Source organism: Mus caroli, unplaced genomic scaffold (assembly GCF_978045245.1).
Source record: "Mus caroli unplaced genomic scaffold, Mus_caroli_1 scaffold_4, whole genome shotgun sequence".
Lineage (NCBI taxonomy): Eukaryota > Metazoa > Chordata > Mammalia > Rodentia > Muridae > Mus > Mus caroli.
The window spans coordinates 88,786,766-88,814,375 of record NW_028227259.1 but is presented as its reverse complement, the minus strand read 5'-3'; the positions used below and the strand labels follow the sequence as shown (position 1 = coordinate 88,814,375).

General features: G+C 40.3%; 2 protein-coding genes across 2 annotated transcripts in view; both read left to right on the top strand.

Annotated features, from left to right (window-relative positions):
• The first annotated feature begins 310 nt into the window (after nt 1–310).
• Nucleotides 311–15,940, top strand: Gnrhr (gonadotropin releasing hormone receptor). Its single transcript, XM_021163711.2, has 3 exons — nt 311–906; nt 12,686–12,902; nt 15,696–15,940. The coding sequence occupies exons 1-3, from the start codon at nt 385–387 to the stop codon at nt 15,938–15,940; spliced, it is 984 nt and encodes a 327-aa protein (XP_021019370.1). The 5' UTR covers nt 311–384.
• A 10,327-nt stretch (nt 15,941–26,267) lies between these two features.
• Nucleotides 26,268–27,610, top strand: part of Uba6 (ubiquitin like modifier activating enzyme 6) — a 60,923-nt gene continuing 59,580 nt past the window's right edge. The window contains exon 1 of the mRNA XM_021163706.3: nt 26,268–26,387. Coding sequence (XP_021019365.1) covers nt 26,317–26,387 — 71 coding nt within the window. The 5' untranslated portion in view covers nt 26,268–26,316. The remainder of the gene's footprint in view (nt 26,388–27,610) is intronic.

The window sequence follows — 27,610 nt, the reverse complement described above, 5'->3', positions numbered from 1 at the left end:
ACAACAGTTTTTAAAAAACATATTCATTAAGGCTAATTGGATGATATTATGAGTCACTTTCGACATCAGATTTAGACTCCAAGTGTCCTTCCTCACATACGATAAAAAGACGGGCCATCTGCTGAGGGGCTACTGTTACACTGGCCTTCAGGAGTGGTTGGCATGTTCTGTTAGCACTCTTTTAGATTATAAACCGAAAAACAAGTTTACCTTGATCTTTCACGTTAAGTCCAGAGTATCTTGGGAAAAATAAATTAGGCATAAATGCTAACCTGTGACGTTTCCATCTAAAGGAGGCAGACATCAACAGCGCTTCGCGTTCAGTTATGATAAAACATCAGAAGTAACAGAGACTCCACTCTTGAAGCCTGTCCTTGGAGAAATATGGCTAACAATGCATCTCTTGAGCAGGACCCAAATCACTGCTCGGCCATCAACAACAGCATCCCCCTGATACAGGGCAAGCTCCCGACTCTAACCGTATCTGGAAAGATCCGAGTGACCGTGACTTTCTTCCTTTTCCTACTCTCTACTGCCTTCAATGCTTCCTTCTTGTTGAAGCTGCAGAAGTGGACTCAGAAGAGGAAGAAAGGGAAAAAGCTCTCAAGGATGAAGGTGCTTTTAAAGCATTTGACCTTAGCGAACCTGCTGGAGACTCTGATCGTCATGCCACTGGATGGGATGTGGAATATTACTGTTCAGTGGTATGCTGGGGAGTTCCTTTGCAAAGTTCTCAGCTATCTGAAGCTCTTCTCTATGTATGCCCCAGCTTTCATGATGGTGGTGATTAGCCTGGACCGCTCCCTGGCCATCACTCAGCCCCTTGCTGTACAAAGCAACAGCAAGCTTGAACAATCTATGATCAGCCTGGCCTGGATTCTCAGCATTGTCTTTGCAGGACCACAGGTAAACCATTACTCCTGAATTTGTGTGAACATGGTGACTTCCTATCTAATCTAGAGTCCAGGCAGCACCTACTGTAGGGTCTTTAAGAACTGGGTCTCTGAAAGTCAGGAGTAGCCCTTAACCCTGACTACTTGGTTTTCTTGGGCAAACTTCTTAATGTCTCTGAGTTTCATTTATAAAATGAGGTAAATGTCTACTTAACGTGCTTTCATGTTGATGAGGTGAATCATGTATTAAAGTGTTATCGCTATTAAAGTGTCCCCTAAAATGTCTTCTCACAACCGACTATATCCTCTTCCCCTCCTTCTTTCTCATTCTTCCTCTGAGGAAGACTTGAAAGAGTGTTTTGCTATGTTCCCAACGCTGTTGTCAAACTAAAAGCCTACGGTTTCAGCCTCCCCTAAGAGGGATTACAGGCATGGTCCCTTGGTCCTCCACTTCCTCTGTTTTTCCATTTGCTCTGGTTGAAATGGATTTAGTGGTTAATGGAGAGAAAGCTTAAGAGCTATGAAACTTACACAGATGAGAAATATTTAAACTTTTCCTACTTGAGATTTACCAGGTACCAACAAAGATCTCTGTCACTGCAACCAAGAAAAAATTACCTTGATTACTATGTTTGCTCTTGGCTAATTGCCCTGCAGCATCTGACATTTGAAAAATTAGATCACTGAAGGAAACATGACCATTCTCACAACTAATAAAGAGCCTATCATTGACAGATGGATAAGTTGTCTTTACGCTTCATAATGCTCTGTGCGGCAAAACCAGGGTATAAGATGTCAGAACAAGTAAGGGTTCTCTGAAATCCAGCCTGAAAAAAAATAGAAATCTGTCTAAACATTCTAAATTGTCCACATGTCTAACAAGCAAAATTACTATGCAGAACTCACTAAGTATTGTAAGGAGCCAAGTCAATGTTTCCTCACTGAGTTGAGAGAATGGGTATCTAATGAATATGTGTCAAATGGCAGACACAGTGGGGACAACTGAAATGCTTTTATTTCCCTGGTGACAAACAGAATGACTCCCAATGGACAACACATACTAAGAGTGAGTTTCACAGACATGTCCCTTGAAATGAGGTTATTTAGCTAAGGTTTGTATTCCTGTATTTTCTGTCTGTTTTTGTTTTTTTTTTCTTAAAGTATGAGCAATACTTATTAGTTGGTTAGTTTTCTCAAAGAAATTAAAATACAAACTGGGGTGTGCCATAAAACAGTGATTGTGTTTGTCATGTAGAAGTGTATATGCTTGTACTAAATTAAGTAAATATTTATAGTATCTAGTAATATACCAAGTAAATGCAAATTAAAAATTATTAGTGTGTACAATTTTTATTATCTTACGCTATTGATGCAAAAATAATGCTAGGTGTGGGGTGGGGATACATACTTCTTACCCGACCCTTGGAAGACAGAGACAGGACAATCAAAATTCTAAGGCCAGCCTAGGTTATATGGAAACAATTATTCACATCCAAGTATAGCTCCATGGCATAACTAAATAAATATAGATAAATCCAATCCTCTGTGCTGGTGAATAAATGTAATTAATTAATTTTAAAGATATAACACTAAAATATTTGGGTTTATAAATGAATGAAAAAAAATAACTTTAATCTAGAAGGCAGATAGGTGGTTAGCTTTCATGGGTTCAGTATAATGAATAAACGTAACATTTAAAGTTTGTTTTAACTGTCAAATAATAATTGTGCATATCCATATGACACAATGTAATAATTTAATATTTGATGCATCATATTTATAAAAATTAGATGGGGGAATTAGAACAGTTATAACTTCAATCTAAAGTGAGTTTTTAAAACAAAATATTTTAACAAAATATATGTAGGTTCTGAGTTGAAAGAGACAAAAAAATAACATTGAGTCATCTAGTAATGACAGGGTTAAATGAGCGTAGGATGATATCAGAGGAATCAAACACTCTGCTAACAGGACCTGAAACCCCTCACCTGTTGTCTTGCATAGTCCAGGATGGCCTCAGATTAGCTAGGTAGCAGAAGATGAACTTGAACTTGTGATTCCCCCTGCCTCTGTTTCCTGTGTGTAACACCGAATCTGGTTTTTGTCATGATGGGGATCAGACTCAGAGCTGTGTACCTGCTAGCCATACTCTTTCGGTGTGCAACTTTGAAAACGTTACTTAAGCCTGGTGTGGTAATATGTCCTTTTAATACCAGCATCTCGGAGGCTGAGGCAACAGGAGAGAAAACACAAGGTTACCATGGCTAGATGGCTCCAAACAGACAAATATGTAAATGCATAAGCCATGTTAAGAATGTTATAGTTTATGCAAAACAACGCACTATAACTCTTTAATTTTAATGATTAAGTTAGTATTCATTTCTGTCTCTTATTTTTTCTTCATAACAAGGTTTTTAAAGCTAGCAAGGAAAAAAACTGGAAAATGAAGATTTTTTTTCCTTTAGAAAAGAGTTAAAGACAATGATTACATAGAAAAACTATTTGCATTTTTCAAAAATTTAGCTTGCACTCATACTTAGTCAACTTTCTCAAGGTGACCCCGATCAAAAAGCTACACTACATACTGAAATCTCTTTGTGCCAGAATATGATAACTCAAGTCTTAAACTTATCATTTCTGGAAGTAAGTTAGAAGGGGAAGAAAGGAGGAAAAGGAGAAGAGGGAGACAGGGGATGAGATACTTCAGCAGACAAGCATCGGGAAGAGCTCTTATGACCATACATTTCCTAATTTAGGTGCGGCTGCACATCATTAAAAGTCACATTCCTTAATGAGAGTCATCTAAGACCACAGAGTGCAGAGTCACAAAGAATTTACAGGAAGAGTTCATGCTCCTGGCTTACCTTGTTCATGCGGCGTATTACCAAAACTGTTTTTAAATCCTGTAGTTGACACAAGCCTGTAGGCAGGAAACAGGGGACACTCCTTAGTTTTTTAGAGTAAGGAAGTATGGTTAGATGATATGCAGAGACTTGCCTTGACACATGAGCTAATTTACTAAGTAAAATGCACTTCTAAACTTGACAAGCAGCTTAAATTCAATAAATACTTACCTCCCATGAGCAATAGAGCAAGCATTGTTTAAGGCACAATAGTAGCATGCTAGGCTCAGTAGTTGCAATAATAAGATCATAAATAATAGTTGAGGACAAAATTATGTGAAAAATTATGCTAAATGCCTTTATATGGAATATTTCGTGAATGTTCCCAACAACGATATAAATTATGTATATTGTTCTTAGTTTTCACATGAAGAAATTAAGCCCATGAGTACTAGGTGAGATGCCCAGGGTATTCTGATGAGTAGAAATTTTAATATAATACAGTTAATTCTATAGGCAAGGTATAAATTACACTACTCCATTTGTTCAGATGGCTATTTACCTATCGACATCTAGGAATCCAATTACTATTGGACATAGTTAAGAAATAAGCATAAAAATTATATTCTTTTGGCATGTGCATGGAAATCTTTACCCATATGATATAGAAATAAATATATAAAGAAGACATACATTTATTGCTGTGTGTGTCTGTGTGTGTGAATTTCAGGGATGAGCCTGTACTTGGTACTGGATAAACAGGAGACTCACCCCTTGGAAAGACTAATTCTCCTCCTCTCTGTTGTTAATTGTCTGGAGTTCTTTGTTTAAGAGTGGGAGCTATGAGCTCTCCCCCTTCCAAATTAATGTGTCTATTGACATCATTTTTCAGGCCTTTTTTATGCATCTCTGTCGTTAAGGTATCATGGGTGTAGTGACCCTATCATTTCCAGGAGACAAAATCCCACAACAGAATTCCTGGTCCTTCTTCCCACCCACCACCCACCACCACCCCCACCCCACCCCCGCAGGATAACATCAAAACTTTACTGACCTTTCAAACCACAAATTGCTAATTAAGCGTCAGGATTAAAATAGTCTGTACTCTGGTTAAGATTTAGCACTCAGAACCAGAGATCTAGGGTTTGGCTGTGAAAAACCTCTGCAAGCCTCGACACACGTACACTGTCCTCTTTGTTAGTACTTGCAGTTTGTCCCGGGCACTTTCCTGTATTCTAATTTCTCTGCTTAAAGAAACCCAAACATGACATGATGGCACACCTGTAGTCTCAGCACATGAGAGACGGAAACGTAAGAGGTTAAGGGTCGCCATTGATAATACCTCTATCCAAAGCCAAACCAAAAATAGAATTCCATTTGTAGCTCAGGGCTCTGCACAGGTTATTCCCCCATTAAATGCCCACTCTGTGGACAATAAGCACACAGTGAGGCCTGGCACCAGACTTGATATCCTAAGGGCCAGGGATCTGTCAATGGTGCCCACAGCACTTATAGTCAGAGCATTTAATTACTACACTCCAGCACAGTAGGCAAAATCTAGCCCACAGGAAGGAAAACTTAAAGTAACAAATGTATATAAGGGGAAAAAGTATACAGTTTGTATTTATGGATGTATGACTATGTACTTATGGATACAAAGAAAAGTGTGCCTCAAATGTTCATAATAACTATGATTGGGCTCCAGCTAGTGTTAGCTTCATAAGCACTAGTCCAGGGGCTTTGCAGGAAACAACTCCATTGTCATGACATCGCCACCAGAAAGAGTCTATTATGAATTATACTATATAGCTGAAGAAACTGAAGTTAAAAAAAAAAACTAAAAAAACTAAAAAACTAAACCCACATTTAGGGAAATTTAGGCTGTGAGTTGTAGTTGGTTTGGTAAACTGCGGATAGTAGATCATATTGTAAGAACAAATTCATCTCTTCAATTGCCTCCAAAAACAAGAAACAGAATGTTCTGGATTAAAGCAAAATGAAACAAACACTGATAAGACTGTGAGTCATGGAGAAGGGAGAAAAAAAATAAACAGAAACTGAAGACAGAACCCAAGGACAAAGGAACCACTGAGAGAGAAGTGGATCTCTGTATTAATCACTGGAATGAGCACAGTGCAGGGGTGGAGGGGATCAAACCAAGGCTAAAAGAAGTGAATTTACAGATGATATTTGAATCTCCATATACCTTCCTGAACTTCTAGTGTAAAAATAATTAGTCTATATGTATTATGATTATTACATTAAATCCATGTTATCCACTTAATACATTCCCAGATGTGGACAAAATATCATATTCGAGAAGAAATAAGTATCTTCAGTTGCTTGTGAGGAAGGGAAACCTTGGGTTCTTGATTGTGGTAAAACAGAGACTGACAGAAACAAGAATAAGAGAGAAAAATATATATTGATCTGCTTTAAAACTGCAGCTTAAATAAAGCCAAGGCGAAAAGACCTATGAGCTAACGATCAACTCTGATTATGATGTAGGGATAAGTAAACCTGGATCTTACGATAAAAGTAGCTGGTTTGGGGATGAAGGTATGATCCTTTGCTGCCCTCTAGTGGATTAATTTAAATTTTATTTTCCGCTTGACAAAAGATCTGAAATTGAAATGTCTATGATGTAAGTACAAATATAAGATACAAATTGTTTTTCTATTCCACAAAGCAAAAAGCATATTTTCATAATCTTTTTTGTAAAAAGCACACTCCACTTCTACCCTATAACCTTCCACAGTAAAGAAATCCAGGACGAACTGCTACTAAAACTAAAATATCTTATTCAATGGAAAAATATAGCATATTAGCCATCATTTGATAATATCAAAAGTATTTGTTCAAATTTACTTGCTATAGATTTTTTTTAATGTGTTTCTTCTCTTCTTTGTATCTGCACAATGTTACCAAAGGACGCTTGAAAATGACAAACATTTTTTAAAATGTGCTTTATGGGTCAAAAAAAAAAAAAGAATGCATGTGTACTAGAATTTTGATTTTTGTTTTGTTTTGTTTTTTGGGACTCGGTTTTATTTGTGTGTGGTATACTCATGGAGGCCACAAGAGGGCACTAGATCCCCTGAAGCTACAGTTTAGGCCGATTGTAAGCTGGGAACTTCAGCACTGTTAAGTACCTGACACTCCAACCCTGGAGTTCATTTTTGAATATGACTTACAATGTTTTCATTAATGTATTCAAGCTGTTTTTTTTTTTAGTTTAAAATAAAGACATCATTTTAAAACAGTATTTCACACTCAGAGCAAGGTTGCAAGGACTTGACGATTTCTTGGCTACCTTTAACCTATATGTCACCAGGTATTAACATTTTCTGCGCTATTCTGTCCTACTGCTGTAAAAAGACACTGTGACCAAGGCAACTCTCTAAAAAGGAAGTGCTGAGTTGGGGAAGTACAAGGCCTTCAGTAGGCTTTGGAAACCTCAAAGTCCACCCTCAACAATGCACTTCCTCCAGCAAGACCACATCCCTCAGTCCTTGCAAACAGTCCGACTACCCCGGAGTAGGTTTGCAAATCTAAGCGCCTGTGAGGGACATTCTCATGCAAGCCACCACAGCTGTCTCTGCTCTTCAATGGCTGTGAGTTGTTTAAAAGTTGGGGATATGGTATTTCTTTACCATGTGTTGAAGAGATCCCATGCAGCCCTACAACAGGGGCATTAAAATGAGGAAATTAGCCCCTAGGGGGTACTATCATCTAATCTAGATGCCCAACTCAAATTTCATCTGTTGTCCTCGTTGGTTTTCTGTTCTTTAAAAAAAAAAATTGTACTTAAACAACTTTTAAATATTGTATTTTGATCATGTTTTCCCCTCCCCCAATCCTCCCAGACCTTCCCCAATTTCTGATCTTTTTAACAAAAGAAAACGCAAGGCTAAATGGTGGTTTCTATGCCAGGGAAAGGGAAGTCCCTTTCCCTAGAATTGTTCCTGTCCCCTTCCATGTTTTATAAGAGTGATACTTTTTTTTAATTTTTAATATTTTTTATTACATATTTTCCTCAATTACATTTCCAATGCTATCCCAAAAGTCCCCCATAGCGCCCCCGACTTCCCTACCCACCCATTCCCATTCTTTTGGCCCCGGCATTCCCCTATATTGGGGCATATATAGTTTGCAAGTCCAATGGGCCTCTCTTTCCATTGATGGCCGACTAGGCCATCTTTCGATACATATGCAGCTAGAGACAAGAGCTCCGGGGTTCTGGTTAGTTCATCATGTTGTTCCAACTATAGGGTTGCAGATCCCTTTAGCTCCTTGGGTACTTTCTCTAGCTTCTCCATTGGGAGCCCTGTGATACATCCAATAGCTGACTGTGAGCATCCACTCCTGTGTTTGCTAGGCCCCGGCATAGTCTCACAAGAGACAGCTATATTTGGGTCCTTTCAGCAAAATCTTGCTAGTGTATGCGATGGTGTCAGCGTTTGGAAGCTGATTATGGGATGGATCCCTGGATATGGCAGTCTCTAGATGGTCCATCCTTTCATCACAGCTTGAAGCTTTGTCTCTGTAACTCCTTCCCTGGGTGTTTTGTTCCCAATTCTAAGAAGAGGCATATTGTCCACATTTTGGTCTTCATTCTTCTTGAGTTTCATGCAGTTAGCAAATTGTATCTTATATCTTGGGTATCCTAAGTTTTGGGCTAATATCCACTTATCAGTGAATACATATTGTGTGAGTTCCTTTGTGATTGTGTTACCTCACTCAAGATGATGCCCTCCAGGTCCATCCATTTGGCTAGGAATTTCATAAATTCATTCTTTTTAATAGCTGAGTAGTACTCCATTGTGTAAATGTACCATAATTTCTGTATCCATTCCTCTGTTGAGGGACATCTGGGTTCTTTCCAGCTTCTGGCTATTATAAATAGGGCTGCTATGAACATAGTAGAGCATGTGTCCTTCTTACCGGTTGGGACATCTTCTGGATATATGCCCAGGAGAGGTATTGCTGGATCCTCCGGTAGTACTATGTCCAATTTTCTGAGGAACCGCCAGACTGATTTCCAGAGTGGTTGTACAAGCTTGCAATCCCACCAACAATGGGGGAGTGTTCCTCTTTCTCCACATCCTCGCCAGCATCTGCTGTCATCTGAATTTTTGATCTGGAAGAGTGATACTTTTGAAGACAATGGGCCATTTGCAAATTGCTCCCCACTTTAGGTTTATCTATACTATAGCTTAAGTAAGCACACTGAAGATGTAATGTTGGTTTCATCTCAAGGCATTGTCTAAGGAGACAAATGATGTCAACTTGTCCTCTGATGGTAATTACACGGTTATTTCTCCATTATAAAGTTGTCTTGCTCTTTATGATGAATAAGTGTCTAGGAGGTGATACTTTGATATTTTCTCAATGTCCTATTCTCAAAATTTCACTGATTATTTTTTGCCAATTATTGATGATTTTTGCTGAAGCCTGTATTATAGTGATTGGCAAACAACTCCACTGTATTTATTCCCTTTGCTTTATAAACATTCTATATTAAAGAAAAGCTTTTAGTTATGCCCATTTTTGTTCTTGTATAATTTGCATCCATGTGGGTTCATGGATTCTTGCTTTGTTTGATAGTTTATCACTACTTCTTGTGTGTTGGTTTTTAAACAGAGTCTTGCTGTGTAGCTCTGGCTGGCTTGGAACATATGAATCCTGAGGTCTGCTTGCTGGAATTGAAGGACTGTGCCACAAAATCCTATTTTTTAATCATTACTTTTGATTAGTTTCTTTCTTGTTGTTTGATTATTAAACTGTCTCGGATTTCTCCAGCTGGATTTTAGTCTCTCCTTCACACCCGTCTTCTGTAGACAGTTTCGGATGCTTGCAAGGCCAACTGAAGAACATACTGTATTTTGTCTGCCTCAGGCTTTGATCTATCCACTCCAGCGAGCACTAGATTCTTTTGGTAAAAGAAGGAATTTGGAAACCAAGCTTCAACCTGCCCTCTAGGGCAGAACTGAAATAAATGTAAACATATAAATACACAGACAGTCACAAATAGGCTCTTACCTACTCTTACTGCTTTATACCTACTTACTACTGTCTCCCATAATTCACTCAGCCACTGTTCTGTAAAAGGTCATGTCGATCATTCTGACACTTCTTGGTTCCCAATAACGCGCCATCAGCGAAGGATCTCCTGCACAATTCTTTCCATGTGATGGCTTTATGGACGTATGTTTGAAAGTAAATCTCTGGGTATAGGATTGATAATGAATAAATGCTGTCTTAGAATTATCCAGAGGAATAGAATCAATAAAATGTATCTAGAACTCTAAGAGAGGATTCTTAGACCGGATTATGTGGGGCTCTTTTTGACCACCGCAGCAATGATCCACCAGAGACAAGAAAGTAGCTCTCTCTGTTCTGTACAACTCATTAGCTGGTTCAAACTTCAGGAGTCTGACCCCCGACTGGAAAAGTAAAAAATAGAGCAGAACGTGGCGAAAATGTTGCTGGTGATTATTGACTCGATCCCATGTACAGAATGATCCCATCGAAAGTCCTCCGAATGTATATGTGAGCTGTTTCAGAGATGGGTTCTATGGATTGACTTGTGACATCTTCCATAAGGATGCATTCTAATAAATTGGCAAGCTGAGGATAAGGGTCTCAGGGAGGATTTACTGTGGTCCCAACCACACAGAAAGTACAAAGGCGCCAGGCTATTAACCACACCCACTCCCAGCCTTCTAGGTGGAAATAGGCTATCTACGTTTATCCACTTGAACAGACAGCCCCGTGTGTTTAACATTCCTGGCTTCCTTTGGTGCTTATCTGTGGAGCAGAAGGATCTCTGCACCTCCCACTGGCTTACCCGATCAGAGGTTGGACAATCCCACGACCTTGATCTGCAGACAGAAGCCTGGGAAAGCCAGAAACTGCAAGATTCACAGCAACAGAGACCGAGGAAACCGCACCAGTTTGAGGCGGGAGGGCTGGAAACCAGGTGGATAGTTGCTACTGGAGAAGCAAACGCAAAAGCTGAGCAGTCGGGATCCTTCTGTCTGAGACAATAACGACAGCGAGAACATGCGAGCACTCTGGAAATGTGGAGGAACGCAGGCCCAGCATTCCCTCTTCCCACACGCGGCTCTATGAGGGCCTTAAGCCGTAAGGCAGCACTATCCGCATTCAGAGTGGATCTTCCTCCCTTGGTTGGCTGAGCCACCAATCATCTCTTGGATGCGCCTTCACAGACACATACAGAAATGTTTTCCCAGCTTTCTAGGCATTTCCCAATCCAGTCAGGTTGACAACCAAAATTATCCACTGCATTTGTAAGCGTTAGTTACTGTCAAGTGGTTAGTTAATACATTCCATTATGGTGGAACCAATTTACATCCCTGCTAGCCACACATAGAGATGTTGGTTTGCACAGCATCTTGCCAAAAACACCCTGCTGCACGTTTTCATTGTTGCCAGTCTCTTTCGTGAAAATACCATTCTTTTTAATGTAACTAATTGACATGTTACTGTGTGGATAGGGGGAAGGAAGGAGTTTTCTCTCCACTCTTTTCTTCATGGAAGAAAGGATGCAGTCATAAGACTCCGGACAATGTATAAGCAAACATTCATTTGGAAAAGAAAAGCAAGTAAGCACTCCAACGGCTTTTCAGCGAGCTCCTCAAAGGAGTTAGCTGCTCAGTGAGGCCTGTGCGCTGGTCTTTAAAGAAGCTTTTTGAATACGGGGCGGGCGGTGTATTTGTGCGTAAGGTGACTTCTATTCCCTCCCAAGTTATGATGGAACAGATCTCTCTTTGGAGTATCTCTCCCCATGACCCTCTAGAAAATGGCGTAGGGGAGACAAAGTGAAAGGTCGTGGAATTGAGCAGAGGTCTTTCGAGGATGAGAGCTGTTCTTTAGTGGACACGTGTGGGAAACTTCCCACGGGCCTTCGTTTTTTGATACAGTGGCAGAGGCCTATCTGCAGCCTCAAGGATGTTTAAACACAGAGGTGCTTTCTAAGCCCAGGAGATACCGCTACCAAGAAACAACTTTAGTTCTCTGGGTTCCCTCAGAGCTAATTCCTTTCTGAGACTGTCTAAGGCGATGTTCATGACTGATCACGTGGCTGTCAACCAGTTAAAACTCTTTGTTTTTGGATTTGAAGCTTTATATTGTAATCTGCTGCCCAGGTTTTATAATAACTTTCCAAGCCATAAAAAAAAAAAAAACAAGAGTGGGGGTCCCTTCCACCAGACCCGTCTCCCAACGCCTCTGCTCACGTCTACCTTCCGATCAATATTATCAGAATAGAAGCCCCAAGAGCATTTCCGTGTTCTGACCATTCTAAAATGTATAACTGTGGACCAGGTGTGGTGACATATGCCTGTGATCCCAGTACTCAGGAGCAGAGGCAGGTGGAGCTCTGTGAGTTTGAGGCCAGCTTGGTCTACAAAGCAAAGCCAGAAGAGCCAGAGCTCTGTTACACTAAGAAACCCTGTCCTGAAAAACAATAAATAAATAAATAAATAAATAAATAAATAAATAAATAAGTATTACTTTACTGAGCCTTTCAATGTCTAAAACAAATGTAATGTGTATATTATGGCTATATTCTAAAAGGCACAGTTTTAAACACTGTGGCTATGAAATGAACAAAAAAATCATTTTCAAAAAGGTTTCTCAGTATAAGCACAGGGGAGTTGAAACCCCAATCGAGGTTTAAGTCCTTGAGTGATCACTGTTCTTCAAGGCTGAAATAATTCCACCAATTACAAAATCCTACGGGGCGGTTCAAACGAAGGCACAGTTCAAGGAAATCTCCCTTACAAATTTCAATACAATGCTCAGAACGCAGTGCCAAGGAATTCAGAAGTTGCTCTAGGTTTGAAAGCCAGAAGAAAGAAGGAAGAAGCAACTTTCAACACTTTCGGGCAAAGGCACATAACTTTGTCTTGTTTGTTCCCGCAGTTATATATCTTCAGGATGATCTACCTAGCAGACGGCTCTGGACCCGCAGTCTTCTCACAATGTGTGACCCACTGCAGCTTTCCACAGTGGTGGCATCAGGCCTTCTACAACTTTTTCACCTTCGGCTGCCTCTTCATCATCCCCCTCCTTATCATGCTAATCTGCAATGCCAAAATCATCTTCGCTCTCACGCGAGTCCTTCATCAAGACCCACGCAGTACGTATTCCTTAGATCTAAGAATCACTGTAGACAAACGGAATTTAAACAGTCACACTTACACAGAGTGGTCGTGCTTTATAGACGATGGCAAACAGCTCACAAAGGTTCGGTCATTTAATAACTCACAATCACCCCCTTGAAATAATATTTTTACTATATACCATAAATGAGATCCTTTACTGACACCTCATGTTCTCATTTTTCACTGTGGAATAAAGGTCACATAAGAGCTCAGAAGTCCCCACACGCGTCCTTGAAGATTTATGCACAGTTATGAGTGGTGGGGGGGGGGGGGGGCGGGGAGACATTTTCTACAGTGGCATAGCCACTTCATAAGGTGCCACCGCTCCTACAAGCACCTGTACCGACTGGTTTTGTGTCAACTCGACCCAAGCTAGAGTCATCAGAGAGAAAGGAGCCTTGGTGGAGGAAATCCTTCCATGAGATCCAGCTGTAAGACATTTTCTCAACTAGTGATCAATGGGGGAGGGGCCAGCCTATTGTGGGTTGCGCCACCCCTGGGCTGATGGCCCTGGGTTCTATAAGAAAGCAGACTAAACAAACCACAGGAAGCGGGCCAGTAAGCAGCACCGCGCCATGGCCAGAAGCAACAAATTCTGCCTCCAGGTTCCTGTACTACTTGAGTTCCTAACCTGGCTTCCCTTTGGTAAAGAGCGGTGATGTGGAAATATAAGCCGAATAAATCCTTTCTTCTTCAACTTAATTCTTGGTCATGGTATTTCATTGCAGCGATGAAAACCCTTACTACCCTAGCAGCCTTCACGAATTTCATTAGGTTCTTTGGCTCAGCCACATCCCCTAAGTCATGAAACCAGCACAGATGCTCGTCAGAGTTCTAGCAAGGCTGAGTCGAATTCCGAATTCGCTGTCTTTCTATCTCTAACTTTTTGGTCTCGTGGGGACTTTCTGCATTCATTTTAGGTCTTTTCGTGAGGAAATTATGCCTTGAGTATTTTTGAGAAAATCCTAAAATTAACTTTATCTGGCTACTCTTTGGGAGTCTTCCTTATGCCCTGGAGATCATTAAGCACAGATAAGCACATAGCTAGATCATGCCATTACTATGGGAACCTTCTTGAGGTATTTGCTCCTGAGCAAACTCAAAGTGTATAATTGGTGCAGGGTTAACAGAGACAATTGGCAAACTCTGACTGGCCAAGAGAAAAGGTTACAGATTCAAGGCCTTTTTAAAATGATAGGTTTAGAGCACTCTAAAATGTGGTTTAAAGATAGGGGGTCATACAGGGTACACTCCTGGAAAAATAAAACTCAGTAAATAAGATAGATTGACAAGAATAAACTCTTCCTATTTTATAGCATAAATGATGAAACATACAGTTTAAAAAGTTAGGTATTAGTATTTGTTACTCTTAAAAAGACCAGTTGAGATATTTTCTGTTTGTCTGGAGGACTTTAAAACTGCTAATGCGCTAGGCGTGATGGCGCACGCCTTTAATCCCAGCACTCGGGAGGCAGAGGTGGGCGGATTTCTGAGTTGGAGGCCAGCCTGGTCTACAAAGTGAGTTCCAGGACAGCCAGGGCTACACAGAGAAACCTTGTCTCGAAAAAACAAAACAAAACAAAACAAAGAAAACAAAACTGCAAACGTTTCCAGCCTCAAATCAGGCTGTCATATAAGTGTTGGCTTTGGTAGAGACATTCTTTAGATTCTTTACATCAGAGTTATAAAGCTAATAATAAGAATAAAATCTGTTCTATTTGTATTTTCTAATTGTGACTGAACTTGTAACCCAGGACATGTAATGAAAAAACAAACCTATAATCTGTACCACTTGGATAATGATTAGTCTGTCTTTATTCTGTCACAGTCGTGTAAATAAAGAAGCACCTGGTTGCTAGTCAGAACTGCAGGATTCACGTCACCATGGAAACTGGTTCACTCCCATCCCTTGGCTGACTCCTTATCACCTCTGCAGGTCCTTGTCAGCAAGGATCTCCATGAGGTCCCCCAGAAAGACCCAGCCTCACCCCAGTCTCACCCCACACCCACCCCTGGTAATCAGGTAGTCATTCAAAAAGGGCAGGGAGGTAGGAAGGGAAGGCATAAAAGTACAAATGGGACTGATCAGGAGGAAGAGGGAAGAGAGGAAAGGGAGCAAGAGAGCTATGGAGGAGAGGGTGAATATACACACATACACATACACACACATACACACAGACACACATACACACACACAAACACACACACATACACACACACATACACACACACATACACACACACATACACATCACTGTGTTCAACTCACTGTTGTGTACAATTAATATATGCAAATTAAATGGATAATTACTCTATGAAAACTAAGGATAAGTACTGAAGATATACTCCTACTGGACTAATACACTGGACATCTGATGTCTAGAATATAGCAACCAAGTTCATATTTGAATTGTATGAATACCTCTGTTTTTCAAATCTTCTCTGGTTTAATAAAAATTTAAAGACTACTCTACTCTTCATTCTTTCCTAGGGGAGAACGTAGTATGAAAACATAGTTACTTGCTGAGACAGCTTTATTACATAGCCCAGGCTAGCCTCCTGCCTTTGCTTCCTTGGTAGGAGTATTACAGATGAACACTTCCACTCCCGGTTGGGTTAGGGCAGAAATATTTTTAAGCAAATCATCAATATTGGAATCATTTTTCTTATTATCGATGGGTAGAATTAATGAATCTTCCTTTTTTTTTAATCATTTTAGTTTTGTGAGAAAGCTGACTAAACACGTACTCTTTGCCTCTATTTAACAGAACTACAGCTGAATCAGTCCAAGAGTAATATCCCAAGAGCTCGGCTGAGAACTCTAAAGATGACAGTCGCATTCGCCACCTCCTTTGTCGTCTGCTGGACTCCCTACTATGTTCTAGGAATTTGGTACTGGTTTGATCCAGAAATGTTGAACAGGGTGTCAGAGCCAGTGAATCACTTTTTCTTTCTCTTTGCTTTTCTAAACCCGTGCTTCGACCCACTTATATATGGATATTTCTCTTTGTAGTTGGGAGACTACACAAGAACTCAGATAGAAATAAGGTAACTAATTTCACCAGCTGAGAATAAACTCAAAGCTTTCGACACACTTATATGCAAGGCAGGGTTTAAGCTTAGATTATCAACCTTGTTCTTGTACAGAGTTTGTTGTTAGAGCTTCAGAAGACCTTCAAAAAAAAACCTGAAATTTGTCCTTAATCATAAGCTTCTAAACTAACCTCAGCCTTGTCGGATATTTTATTGCATATGATTTAGGATTCTTTACTTCCTCCTTAGATCATAATATATGACTACGTTCTAAGGTAAACAGTACCAAAAACAAAGGCTGGGAAAACAGAACATATTCATAACATCAGCACAGTTTGGGGGATTTTTTTTTCTCAAAGGGGGCTCAGCATCAATAACAGTCTGGCTCTATCCCAACACCTACAGGTCATCAGCAAAAACAGATGCTATTCCAAGACCTAAAGCCCAGAGACAGAAGTATCATCAAGCCTCCTCTGCAATGAGTAAAGCACTTAGTTTTCTCTTTTACTTTAAAAGCTTTTTTGATTCTGATTCAGCAACAAATCCCACCAGTCTGGCAAGATTATTTACATGATAATACAAATTAGTCCCATTTACATGCTACAGATTGTGACACATCCCTACATAGTGGAGGAATTTAAAGGGATAGATATTTTTCCCCCATAGACTGTTAGACTATTCCTTAGAATATTTCATACTGTACAGTATATAGGGTTTATGTTAGCTGACAGTCATGAGTAATGTTTTAATATAATTAAGAAAATGCATATAGGAGTTATCTTGTAAGAATAATATACAATCCACTTTAACAACATGGTGGAACTTTGTCTATCACCTTAACCTATGGAATCATTTCCCACAAATAAATAAGGAAAGTTAATAAAAAAAAAAATCAAGCAAATATGCAAACAGAAAGAGGAGGCTTGATTTATTAAGGGAACTCAAGGCAGGAGAGCATACAATTTCCCCTATACAAACCAAATACAACAGCAGAGAATATTAGAGAGGAGCGAAGTAAAACTCTACGTGTAAAAAAAACAACTACCGCTGAAAAAGAATGCAGTCCTGAAAAGTATGTCTGCAGTGTACCACGTGCTTTGTTCAACTCGTGCAAAACGGGAGGAGGTAAAAATAAGATTACAACACCCACTCACTTGGGAAAGTATATGAACTCACATTCAATAATTACTAATAGCCATTGACGTGAGCTACGAAATGCCATACAGAACGTGAAAGTAATTCGTAAATACATCAGGCTATGTATGCGCGACTGTAGAGAGCAAACTGCTCACCAATGGCAAGTCCCTTCTCCCCTTCCCTTTCTTTTTTCTACTTTGGGTTTTGCAGCGTTGTTGGATATTGTTTCTTTCTCTTTTTTTTTTTTCAGATTTCACCTTATTTCCCATTATTCTCTCCTTTTTATCTTCTGTGTTATTCATACTTTCAATTAAACAATCACTGGTAGAGTTCTTGTAGCATTTTCTCTAAGCTCCGCCCCACAGTTACCTGGCAACAGACAGGTATGCCTGACTCACTATAAAAGGGGCTGCTTGTCCCTCCTCTCGCTTGCTCTCTTGCCTTCTTGCTCATGCTCTGTCCTCTTGCCCCTTCCCTCATCTCCTCATTCCTCTCCCCCTTCTCTCCACATGCTCATGGCGCTTCCCCCCACCCCGCATTCCCCTCCTCATGTCCTGAGTAAACTATTCTATACCCTCATGTGCTCCCTCAGGGGGAAGGGATGCCTCATCATGGGTCCTTGGAGTTACCCCCTCCCCACACACCTGACTACACATCCACCATTTCTTCTCTCCTTATCTTTTTATAAAACACAACAAGTTCTATCCTTCAATTGAGTGGAACTTGAAGTTTCCCCTGTGCTCCAAGTTTACACGTGAACTTATACCAAGATTGCTTAGGGCACAGGACTTAGCTAAGTCAGAACAATACCAACCTAGCTTCATAACATGCATACTCCTAAAATGATAACAAATCTTACTTCTGGATTTAAAGCCAAAATAATATATATGGACAAGGAAATCCTAAGGGCTTCATCACATCTCTGTCTAAAATATATGCCTCTGATATGTGTTCAAGAAACTGTTCTATTCAGGTATTGCCTTGGGCATTTTAAAGATATATTTGCTATAGAGTTATCTTAATACAAAGGTCCTCAAGTAGTCCATGAATAGAATTATATGTCAATAAACTTCTGTTCGTTTTAGTACTGTTTGTGTTATTTTAGACATTTACTATTACTATTCAGAGAAAAGATTTACCGACTAAACCAGACTGCCAAAAAAGTTTAATAATACTATCTTGATTATATAAAGAGAAATTATTATATAAAATGTATCTAACTATATTTGTTTATTCATATATAAGTTCATATACATGAATCAAAATGTTAACATTGAAACTGTCAGTTCAGTATGCCTAGTTATTCTTTTAAACATCCCAGCTTTTTTAAGATTTAGTATGTTTGGCAAAATGTTGTAGAAAATATTTAATCCCAACCCAGGGTTTTTAACCCACCTTAAACAATTTAGTTCCTGGATTAAAACACACACACACACACACACACACACTGGAGAAATGACTCAGCGGTTAAAAGCACTGACTGCTCTTCCAAAGGGCCTGAGTTCAAATCCCAACAACCACATGGTGACTCACAAACATCTGTAATGAGATCTGATGCCCTCTTTGTCTGAAGACAGTGACAGTGTACTTACATATAATAAATAAATAAATAAATAAATAAATAAATCTTTAAATACACTCACAAAACCTTTATAGCTACAATGAGTCATAAACAGCACAAGACCTGGGCAGATAGTACCCTCTCTGCTATTAGAATCTTCTTTCCTATCGATAATCCCAAGTTATTACTTACTATGTTTCATCTTGGCTGCTCTTAACTCTAATTGGCCAGCCCTCAGGGCAGTGTTTCAAATATGGGATAGCAACACTGCTGTTGCTGACTTTAGTTTATAGGTCAGTACTTCCCTGACCTTAAGGTCACCATCTTTTTTTATATTTTTATTTTTTATTTTAAGGAGTATACTGTCCCTGCGTTCAGACACACCTGAAGAGGGCATCAGATCCCATTATAGATGTTGTGAGCCCCCATGTAGTTGCTGGGAATTGAACTCAGGACCTCTGGAAGAGCAGAGTGCTCTTAACCACTGAGCCATCTCTCTAGCCCAAGGTCACCATCTTTTATCAGCCTCATTCTGCTGTTCTGGAAGAGACTGCCAACAGACAGGAGGTGTGTTCTCCCTGCACAGGACTGAAGGCTTTAGCTTAGGCCTGGCCTGGCCTAGACCACATGTTTGTTGTTGTTCCGAGACGGCATTTGTCCACCTTGTATAGGAGTGAGAAAATATGAAGGGGAGTCTTTTAAATTATACATTTGTTATTACGCAAAAAACATAGCTCCCCCCCCCACACCTACCATCAAAGAGAATAAGAGGTACTTTGTTCTGGAATCAAATATGAATGACCATGCTCTGAGAATAAGTACTTAAGTGAGTCTTAAAAGGATGATCCAATGTGGTAACAGTTTTCAAGAAGCTTTTATAGTTATAACACAAAAACTGATAGCCCTTTAAAAGTACACTGCTGGGAATACCAAGCAACTGAGTTACAGAAAAGCAGGAAAATCTCTGTCTTATGACTTAGATGTTATCTGATGACATTCTTACCCTTTGCCTTAGTTGAAGCTAGGAGTCTACCAGTGCATTCCAGAACATAGCATCTGACTGAACAAGAATGTTAGGTCCAACACAGAAGTAAGTAATGATCAGCTAGTAAGAGCCCAAGAGAATTTGGCTCTAAACCTAAGACACTTCAACTGTCCACATTCCCACAAATCTAAGCCATCAATCAACCTTCCCGAATTTTTAACACAGGTGTGCCTTATTTTCAGGGAACTTTGGTTGACACACACTTTAGAGTAAGAATATGAAGGGTTCGTTGTGGGCTCAAGAGAAGAGGAGGGAGCAAGAAGAGAAGCATCAATGTCTGTTCCATCTTTACCATATCATGAGTGTGTGTGCATGCTCACAGACATACGAATGACACGGTGTCTGTATCAGGCAGACACTTGATCTCCTTTGTGCTGTCCTGCACAAGGATCTCCTTGTGCTCCTTTTGTGAGTCCAGCTATGAAGTAGAAGAAGCAGGTTTGACAGCACAAAGGAGATCAAGTGTTTGATAGGGGCGGCAAAGGAGAACTTGCAAGACTTGTTTCTTCCCTTCCACCATGTGCAACCCAGGGATGGAACAACTCAGGTTCTCAGATTTGTTGGCAAGTGCCCTTTCCTGCTGAGCATCTTCCTGGCCCACTGTCTTTACTCTTGGGTGTGATCATCCATATATAACTTTCTTAAACTTTTAGATTTTCTAGAGTTTGAAACATATATTTATAGTTAAAATAGTTTTGAGATGGGACCCCAGTCTGAACATAGTATTCATTTGCTTCGTATAACCTTATCTATTGTCATACTCATAACCTGATGGTAATTTTGTATAAAATTTTGAGTGCACCTTTGTTTTTACTGAAACCTATCACATGAAGTCATGTATAGCATCTAACACTCAAAAGGCTTTGTATTTTACAACATTTCAGATTTTGGATAATCAGGAAAATTTATGGTAGAACTCCAGGGGGAGAAAAAACATCTTACTTCTGTGTAGTTTACCTTATGGTAATACCAATTACTTTCTCATAGACATACAAAGCACCTTGTGTATTACACAGAAATAGGAAAGAGGTGTCACTATTCAGACAGGATTCCAGACAGGATCCAGAGAATCAATCCAAAGAACAGAGCAGAGTAACAGACACACACACACACAGACACACAGACACACACACACCCCACAGTAGAAACCAAAGACTATTAAAGATGAGTAAAGACCAGAATTCAGTAAAGAATTTCCCACTAAGACTGAAGAGGGTCAAGCTATGAAGTAAAAGCAGGTTTGAAAGCACAAAATATGGTCCTGACTTTTAGCCCCACACATATAACCAGGGAACCCTGTTAGACATGCAGACTCTTAGCCTCACACTTCAGAAGAAATGCTAAGTGGGGTCAAATGTACTTTAACTAGGAAGTAAAGAGGCTTGTTAATATTTGATGTCCTCTGAGCTGAAGGATCAGAATATCAAACCATGTAGGAAAGAAGCTAAAGAAAGATGGCCTGCATATTGGTTCAGTCAAGAAAACAAAAGGCATCCAATGAGTTAGTGTTGATGAGAACAGGAAGTTGGAACTGGTCATACAGCCTAGGAACAGGAACCTTAATTCTTGTTCTTGGCCAGAAATGTACTTGATTCTCTTCTGGTGGAGTCCGTTTTTCCTAATTGTGTTTCCCTCTGTCTTTCTTTCCCTTTTACACAAGTTAAGTGAGCCCCACTGCCAGGGAGCTAAACGGAGATGTAACCAAAAGAGGCACCTGGAAAAAAACATGGGACTGACTGGACTGACTGCCCCTCCCCCTGTTGTCTCTCCGGAGCTTCTTCCCCAAGTCCTAAGAAAACCTGGAGTCCAGTCCTTGTCAGTGCCCATTGTTTGGAACCCAATCCTCCTACACAGGGCCTCTCCTTCCTTCTTTTTCTTGAGATTCCACTTATAAAACCATCTTTCTGTCTAAACTTATTTTCATGCCGTCTGTAAAATTCATCCTTCCACTTTGAGACAAAGGACCTAAATGGCATTGCCTAGGGTAGCTCTGGTAGTCCTTGAGTTCATTTTTCCAGCACCTTAGCTCTGTGGACTACAAATACCTGTGCAAGAAAGCCTCCATTGATCCAGTGACTACTGCACTTTCAGTAAGAGTTTAAACTACAGTTGAGTTTATGGGGAAATAGTCACTGTGGCTAAAATCTCAATCTCTTAAATAAAGACTGGGTATTGTTTCAGGGGGCTGCTCAATTGCCTCCCTTCCCCAGTCAGAACAGATAGATCCAGATGAAACTACAGCATATTACCCAGAAAAAAGATATGAAAATTTGAAGGCCCATTTAGGGATTTTCAGAGGTTTTGTCCTTATTAGTCAAAAGGTAAATGTGACAGTATAATTGTTACATTTTTCTCTGCCAACAGTGTCACCTACACAATCAAACAATTAAAATGCCCTGAACGGGCTGGAAAGTGGCTCAGTGGTTGAGGGCACTTATTCCTCTTCCAGGAGACCCAGGTTAGTTCCGAGCATCTGCACCCACAGAGAGGTTCACAGCCATCTAGAATTCCATTTTTCAAGGTATCTGATACAGCAGGAACACATGCAGTGTACATACATATATGCAGGCAAAATACACACATAAACTAAAAACATGTTTTTTAGAATGTCCTTGAAACTGGTATTTAAGTTGCAAGCTTATGGCTATTGCTCTTCTTTTATTCTATAAACCATTTTAAAACTATTCCAAACATTGTGATCTTCAATTGCTGTAGTCTGTGTAGGCTCTTACATAAACCCCCCTTTCTCAAGACTACAAAGTGCCCACAGATTTTGTATCTCTTACAAGGAAGGGCCCACTCTGGTTCTGGGAAAATTGGCTGCTCTTGCTATGTATGCCCTTATCCCAAAAGGATGACAGGGATCTCTAAGCTTTCATCTCTGAACAATGCAACCTTCAAATTCCATCACAATGAATATTGTTTCAACATCTGAATCTGGGTGATGTAAGCACATGCAATCTGCAGCATACATATTCCAATCCACAGCTCAAATCAGTGCATAACTATTAAGCTTTTAATAAAGACTTTTCCTTTACAAAAGAATTACCTCTGGGTTAAATAGTTAGCTTCCAACCAGCTCAAATTTTAGAACACCCTTGGGAAAAGATCTTGCTCAAAATTCAGGAAGTTATGTATTAATGTACTGACTTGACATTAGTAACCAATTTTTAGTCATGAAATGGGTGGTCCAGTCTCTGAGAACACCAGGCTAGGAACAACACTGAATTCTAGCCCTGGTTGTATGAAAAAAATGATATGAATTTATTTGAGCCATTTAATCTGAGTTGTCTTCTCTAAGTCAAAGAAATTATATATTGGGCATCTTTACTGTGCTATTATTTAATAGTTCAGAAGTATGAAATAAGAGAAATAAACTTGGATATGTTCTGTTATTATAAAAATATGATTGTTGGCTATATATAATTTACAATGTAAACATTTGATTTACAGAATTTGCACAGGCATATGTGTTTCAGGGAAATACACATCACAGTATTCACCTACAAAGTTTGGTAAGATCAGGTCATCATAAATGTATCCTGGTATCCTGGAATGGATTCTAGGGGAATGATTAGCAGAAAAACCTGTGGTATCTTAGTAAAACGTATGGTTTTAAGTATTGAGCCACACTTTTATTAGTAGTATTAGTATCTTACTTTTTTTAATTTTTTTTTTTAAACAGTCCAGTCCCCCTCCAGATCTGCCCTCTGGCAGTTCCTCATCCCATTCCTCCTCCTCCTTCTCCCTCTTTGAGAGAATGCCCCTCCCCCACCCTTCCCCACCAGAGCTCCTCACTCCCTGGGGCCTCAAGTCTCTGACTCAGACCAGACCTGGCAGTCCTCTGCTGTACATGTGTCAAGGGCCTCATGTCAGCTAGTGTATGCTGCCTGTTTGGGAGCCACATTTTTTTTTTAATCAAGCCATACAACAGGGACAGATAGGTTTTAAGTTAGAAAAGTTTCCCTTAAATCCATGGAAACCAAAGATCTCCTTGGACTAAGGAAATAAAAATCTATTTTCCCTAATAGCAGTAACAGATACAGAAAAAGTCAAGACACAAAGCTAGTAAAAAATATAAAAACTTGCTTTAACATACAGCAAAGTTCCTCTGCCCGGAGAAGCTACTGTGTTCACGCACAGAAAACCTTTTTGTCTAAAAAATCACAGATTTTCAAAAACTTTACTGTTTGAATTTTCCACAATAAGGTGAATCTTTTGTTGTTAAAATTTGTTGTTAAAATATCGAAATCGTGTGGTTAAAGAGAAATCGTTTCCATGTTCAACAAGTTGCAGAACTATAGCAAAGAAATCTGTGGTTTGTCATTTCCAAGAAGACAATGAAGACAGTGTCCTGGGGCCATATTGTAGTTTTAGGCCTAATGTAGATCTTTTGATTAGAGCAGGATGTGGGGAGGGGTGCTTGGTTCTTTTCTTTCCAGACTATCAATATCCTTCCTCACACTAGTGTCTCCTAAGCTTTATGCTTCCTGATGTCCTACAACAAATCTATCCAAGTCCTTTGTTTGGAAATGCTATCCATGGTTCCTCTGGGAAACTCATTCCCTCCTTGCAACAAGTCTTTCAGACTCCCTCCTGCAATTCAGGTTGTTCTTCAGATGGATTTGTTCTTTCTGAGCTCAAGCCCCTGCCAAGGACAAGAATTTAGCAGACAAGGGAGCAACAGAGTGTCAAGTTCAAAAGTAAAAAAAAAAAAAAAAAGAGAGAGAGAGAGAGAGACAAGAAACTGGAATGAGGAATAGTCCATCATCACAGACAATAAAAACATTGTTCAAAGAGGCGCCTCCAACTCAGAAATGGCAATATAGAACTTGTGAGAATGAATAAGTAAGAATGAAATAGGATGAATATAAAATCTAATAAACTATGAATTATAATTTTTATTCCAAATTTGAGCCTGTTCCCAAAGAGGAATTTGGATCCCTCTGTTGCTTTGGCTGTCAAAATATTCTCTACTATTGATTCATGAAGGTTTCATGAAGAGGATGGTTTTATTAATTGCTGGTACCAATTTTTTGTTTGTTTGTTTGTTTTTTGAGACAGGGTTTCTCTGTGTAGCCCTGGCTGTTCTGGAACTCACTTTGTAGACCAGGCTGGCCTTGAACTCAGAAATCCACCTGCCTCTACCTTCCAAGTGCTGGGATTAAAGGCATGCACCACGTGGTACCAATTGTTGATAATATTTTATATCGTTTGAACATGAGAGTTGTTTTTCTGGGTACAAAATAATTGACTTAAACGTCTTTCCTTTAATATTCTAAATATACTATTATACTTCTTCTGACGTAAAACCTCACTGTCACAATGTCTGGTGATAAAACTAATTTTTTCCGATATATAAATATGGCAAAACATGAAAAACTGTTAAGATCTGAATCATTTTATCATATCATACATTTGAAATAATGTATATCACATTTAATTAAATGTTAGATGTCTGCTACTGTGGTTTGGATCATAAATACTGTTCAAGGCCCGTGTGTTAAAGGCTTAGACTAAAGCCAGCAGTGCTGTACAGGGGATAGTAGAACCATTAAGACAGTGTTCTCAACCTTCATAATGCTGTGACCCTTTCATGCAACTTCTCGTGCTGTGGTGACCACCAACCATAAAATCATTTTTGTGATTTCAAGAAAATTTTGAAATAAAACCTGTTATACTTTACAGAACGCTGTCCTATGTCTATAGTCAGACACGGATTTTTAAAATTGGGCTAGTGTTTCTTCCAACACATCACCAGTTAGAAAGATTCTTAATAGCCGGGCGTAGTGGCGCACACCTTTAATCCCAGCACTCGGGAGGCAGAGGGAGGTGGATTTCTGAGTTCCAGGACAGCCTGGTCTACAAAGTGAGTTCCAGGACAGCAAGGCTACACAAAGAAAACCTGTCTCGGAAAAAAAAACAAAAACAACAACAACAAAAAAGATTCTTAATTGTATTGTATGTACACAATTGTTTTCTAAAAATGGTAAAATAAGAATGAATGAAAAAAAAAAGAATTAGATGAGAAGTCGGTAGAACTGGTAATCTGAGTTACTGGCTGTATGTCTTTGATCATATCATTTAACTTTGAGTTCCTTTTTTTTCCTCCCTTAAAATGAAAGTGCCAAATTTTACAGCTCTAAAAAGTCACTTGACTACAGAGATCAGTAATAGATGGTCAAAACAATTTAAATGGAATCTTTAAGTGGAACCCCAGCCTGGAAATGTCCTCTTTTTGTAGTTGTTGTTCAGAAAAAGCGATCTCCTCAAGGCTCTGTAACACTTCTGGATTTGCAAGGCAACAGCTTCTGGCAGCTGTCGAGCCCCCTGGAGCGTTTAGCTCTCACAGCCGGAAGTGACGCGTTTTGGTTCCGCGTTTGCCCTCAGCGCTCAGCCGCCTTCACTTAGGCACTCCCCTCACCTGCAAGGAAGCGCGCCCTGTTGCCCCGCCCCAACCGGAAGTCAGGTGTCCCAGGGGCTGACTGGAAACCCTGTCCTGGGCGTACTTTTCCCAGCTCCTCCCCCTGGTGACGTCGCCGCCCGCCCCTTGACCCTCGCGGCCCCGCCCCCTCGCCTGCCTCCCCGCCTCGCTGCAGTCTGTCGGAAGGCGATGGAGCGGTCCGAGCCTTTGGCTGTGCTTTCCTGTGAAGAGGCGTCCTGCTCCTCCTGGGGAGCGTGCGGGTGAGAGGCCTGGCCCGGGGCAGGCTGGGCGGGAAGAAGCGGAGGAACGCCGACGCGGGCTCCGTTCTTGCGTTCAGGCGGCTCGGAGCGCGCGGAGGCCACGGGGCCGCGCGGAGCCACAGGGAGCTAGCGAGGTGGCGAACAGGCGAGCGAGCGAGCCGGCGGGCGGTGGGTGTGGCGGCGTGGGCGCTGCCCTCGCAGCTCGAGCTCCGCTGAGGAGACTCGCTCTTCCCGGGTCGGGTCCAGCATCCTTCCCTCAGGTCACCACTTCTGAGCGGACAGTCAGTCAGGAGAGGGTTGTGGCCCCTGTTGCTTGGCACACTTCCTTCAGCGCCACGGAGCGCTATCCTCCTCCTCCAGCCGTGCTCCTTAGGAAAACTGTTCTTGAGAGCGCAAGTCAGGATGAATCCGTTGCAGTCTGGACACCCCGAGAATCCTCTCCGTTTACTACGGGGGTGTTGGAGCGCGGGGCGGAGCCCAAGGTTCCTAGGATTATTTCCCGCTGAGGATCTTGGAGTTTTTCTTTCTCAGCCTGCAAAATTCCGGGGTTGGGGTCCTGGTATACTCTCACCAGTGTTTGCGTTAGTTCTCTTACAGTTAAGAAAGCCCCGCTTGTATCCTACCCAGTATATGAATATTACATACCAAATATAGAACTGATGGATTTCTTATATTACTAGCTTTACATTGCACATTGAGACATATACTTCAAGGACTGGATGGAAGTATTGTCTGCCCTGGCCAATGCTGCCAAAATCGACTTAAGAAATATTATTGAATACAAATAACTGCCCCTTAGTTGGTCTTACAGATGATTTGTTATTGTTGTTGTTGTTATTATTATTATTATTATCATTATATTGATTCTGAGGCTGGCTCCAAGTTTGCCAAAGATGGCTTCCTCCCTCCTCGTCTGAATTTCTGAGATTACAAGTATGTGCAATCAGGCGTGACTGTTTTTGATCATATTCTTGAAACAATCAGTGAGACAGAGCTTTTTGGAAAGTAAGTGTTGGCCATAGCCATTAAGCAGCTGAGCATAACCCCTTCTCATTTTTAGTCAGAACTTTAATTCACCAAAGTCATTGTGTGTAACATAGAATAGCAAGTGCAATAAAGTGTGTAAAATAGAAACAAAATGATAGGACACTACAGGTTTATATATAGTTTTAGTATATGTTGTGTGAATATGCTGATTTTATTATATGATAGTGCTTAAAGTA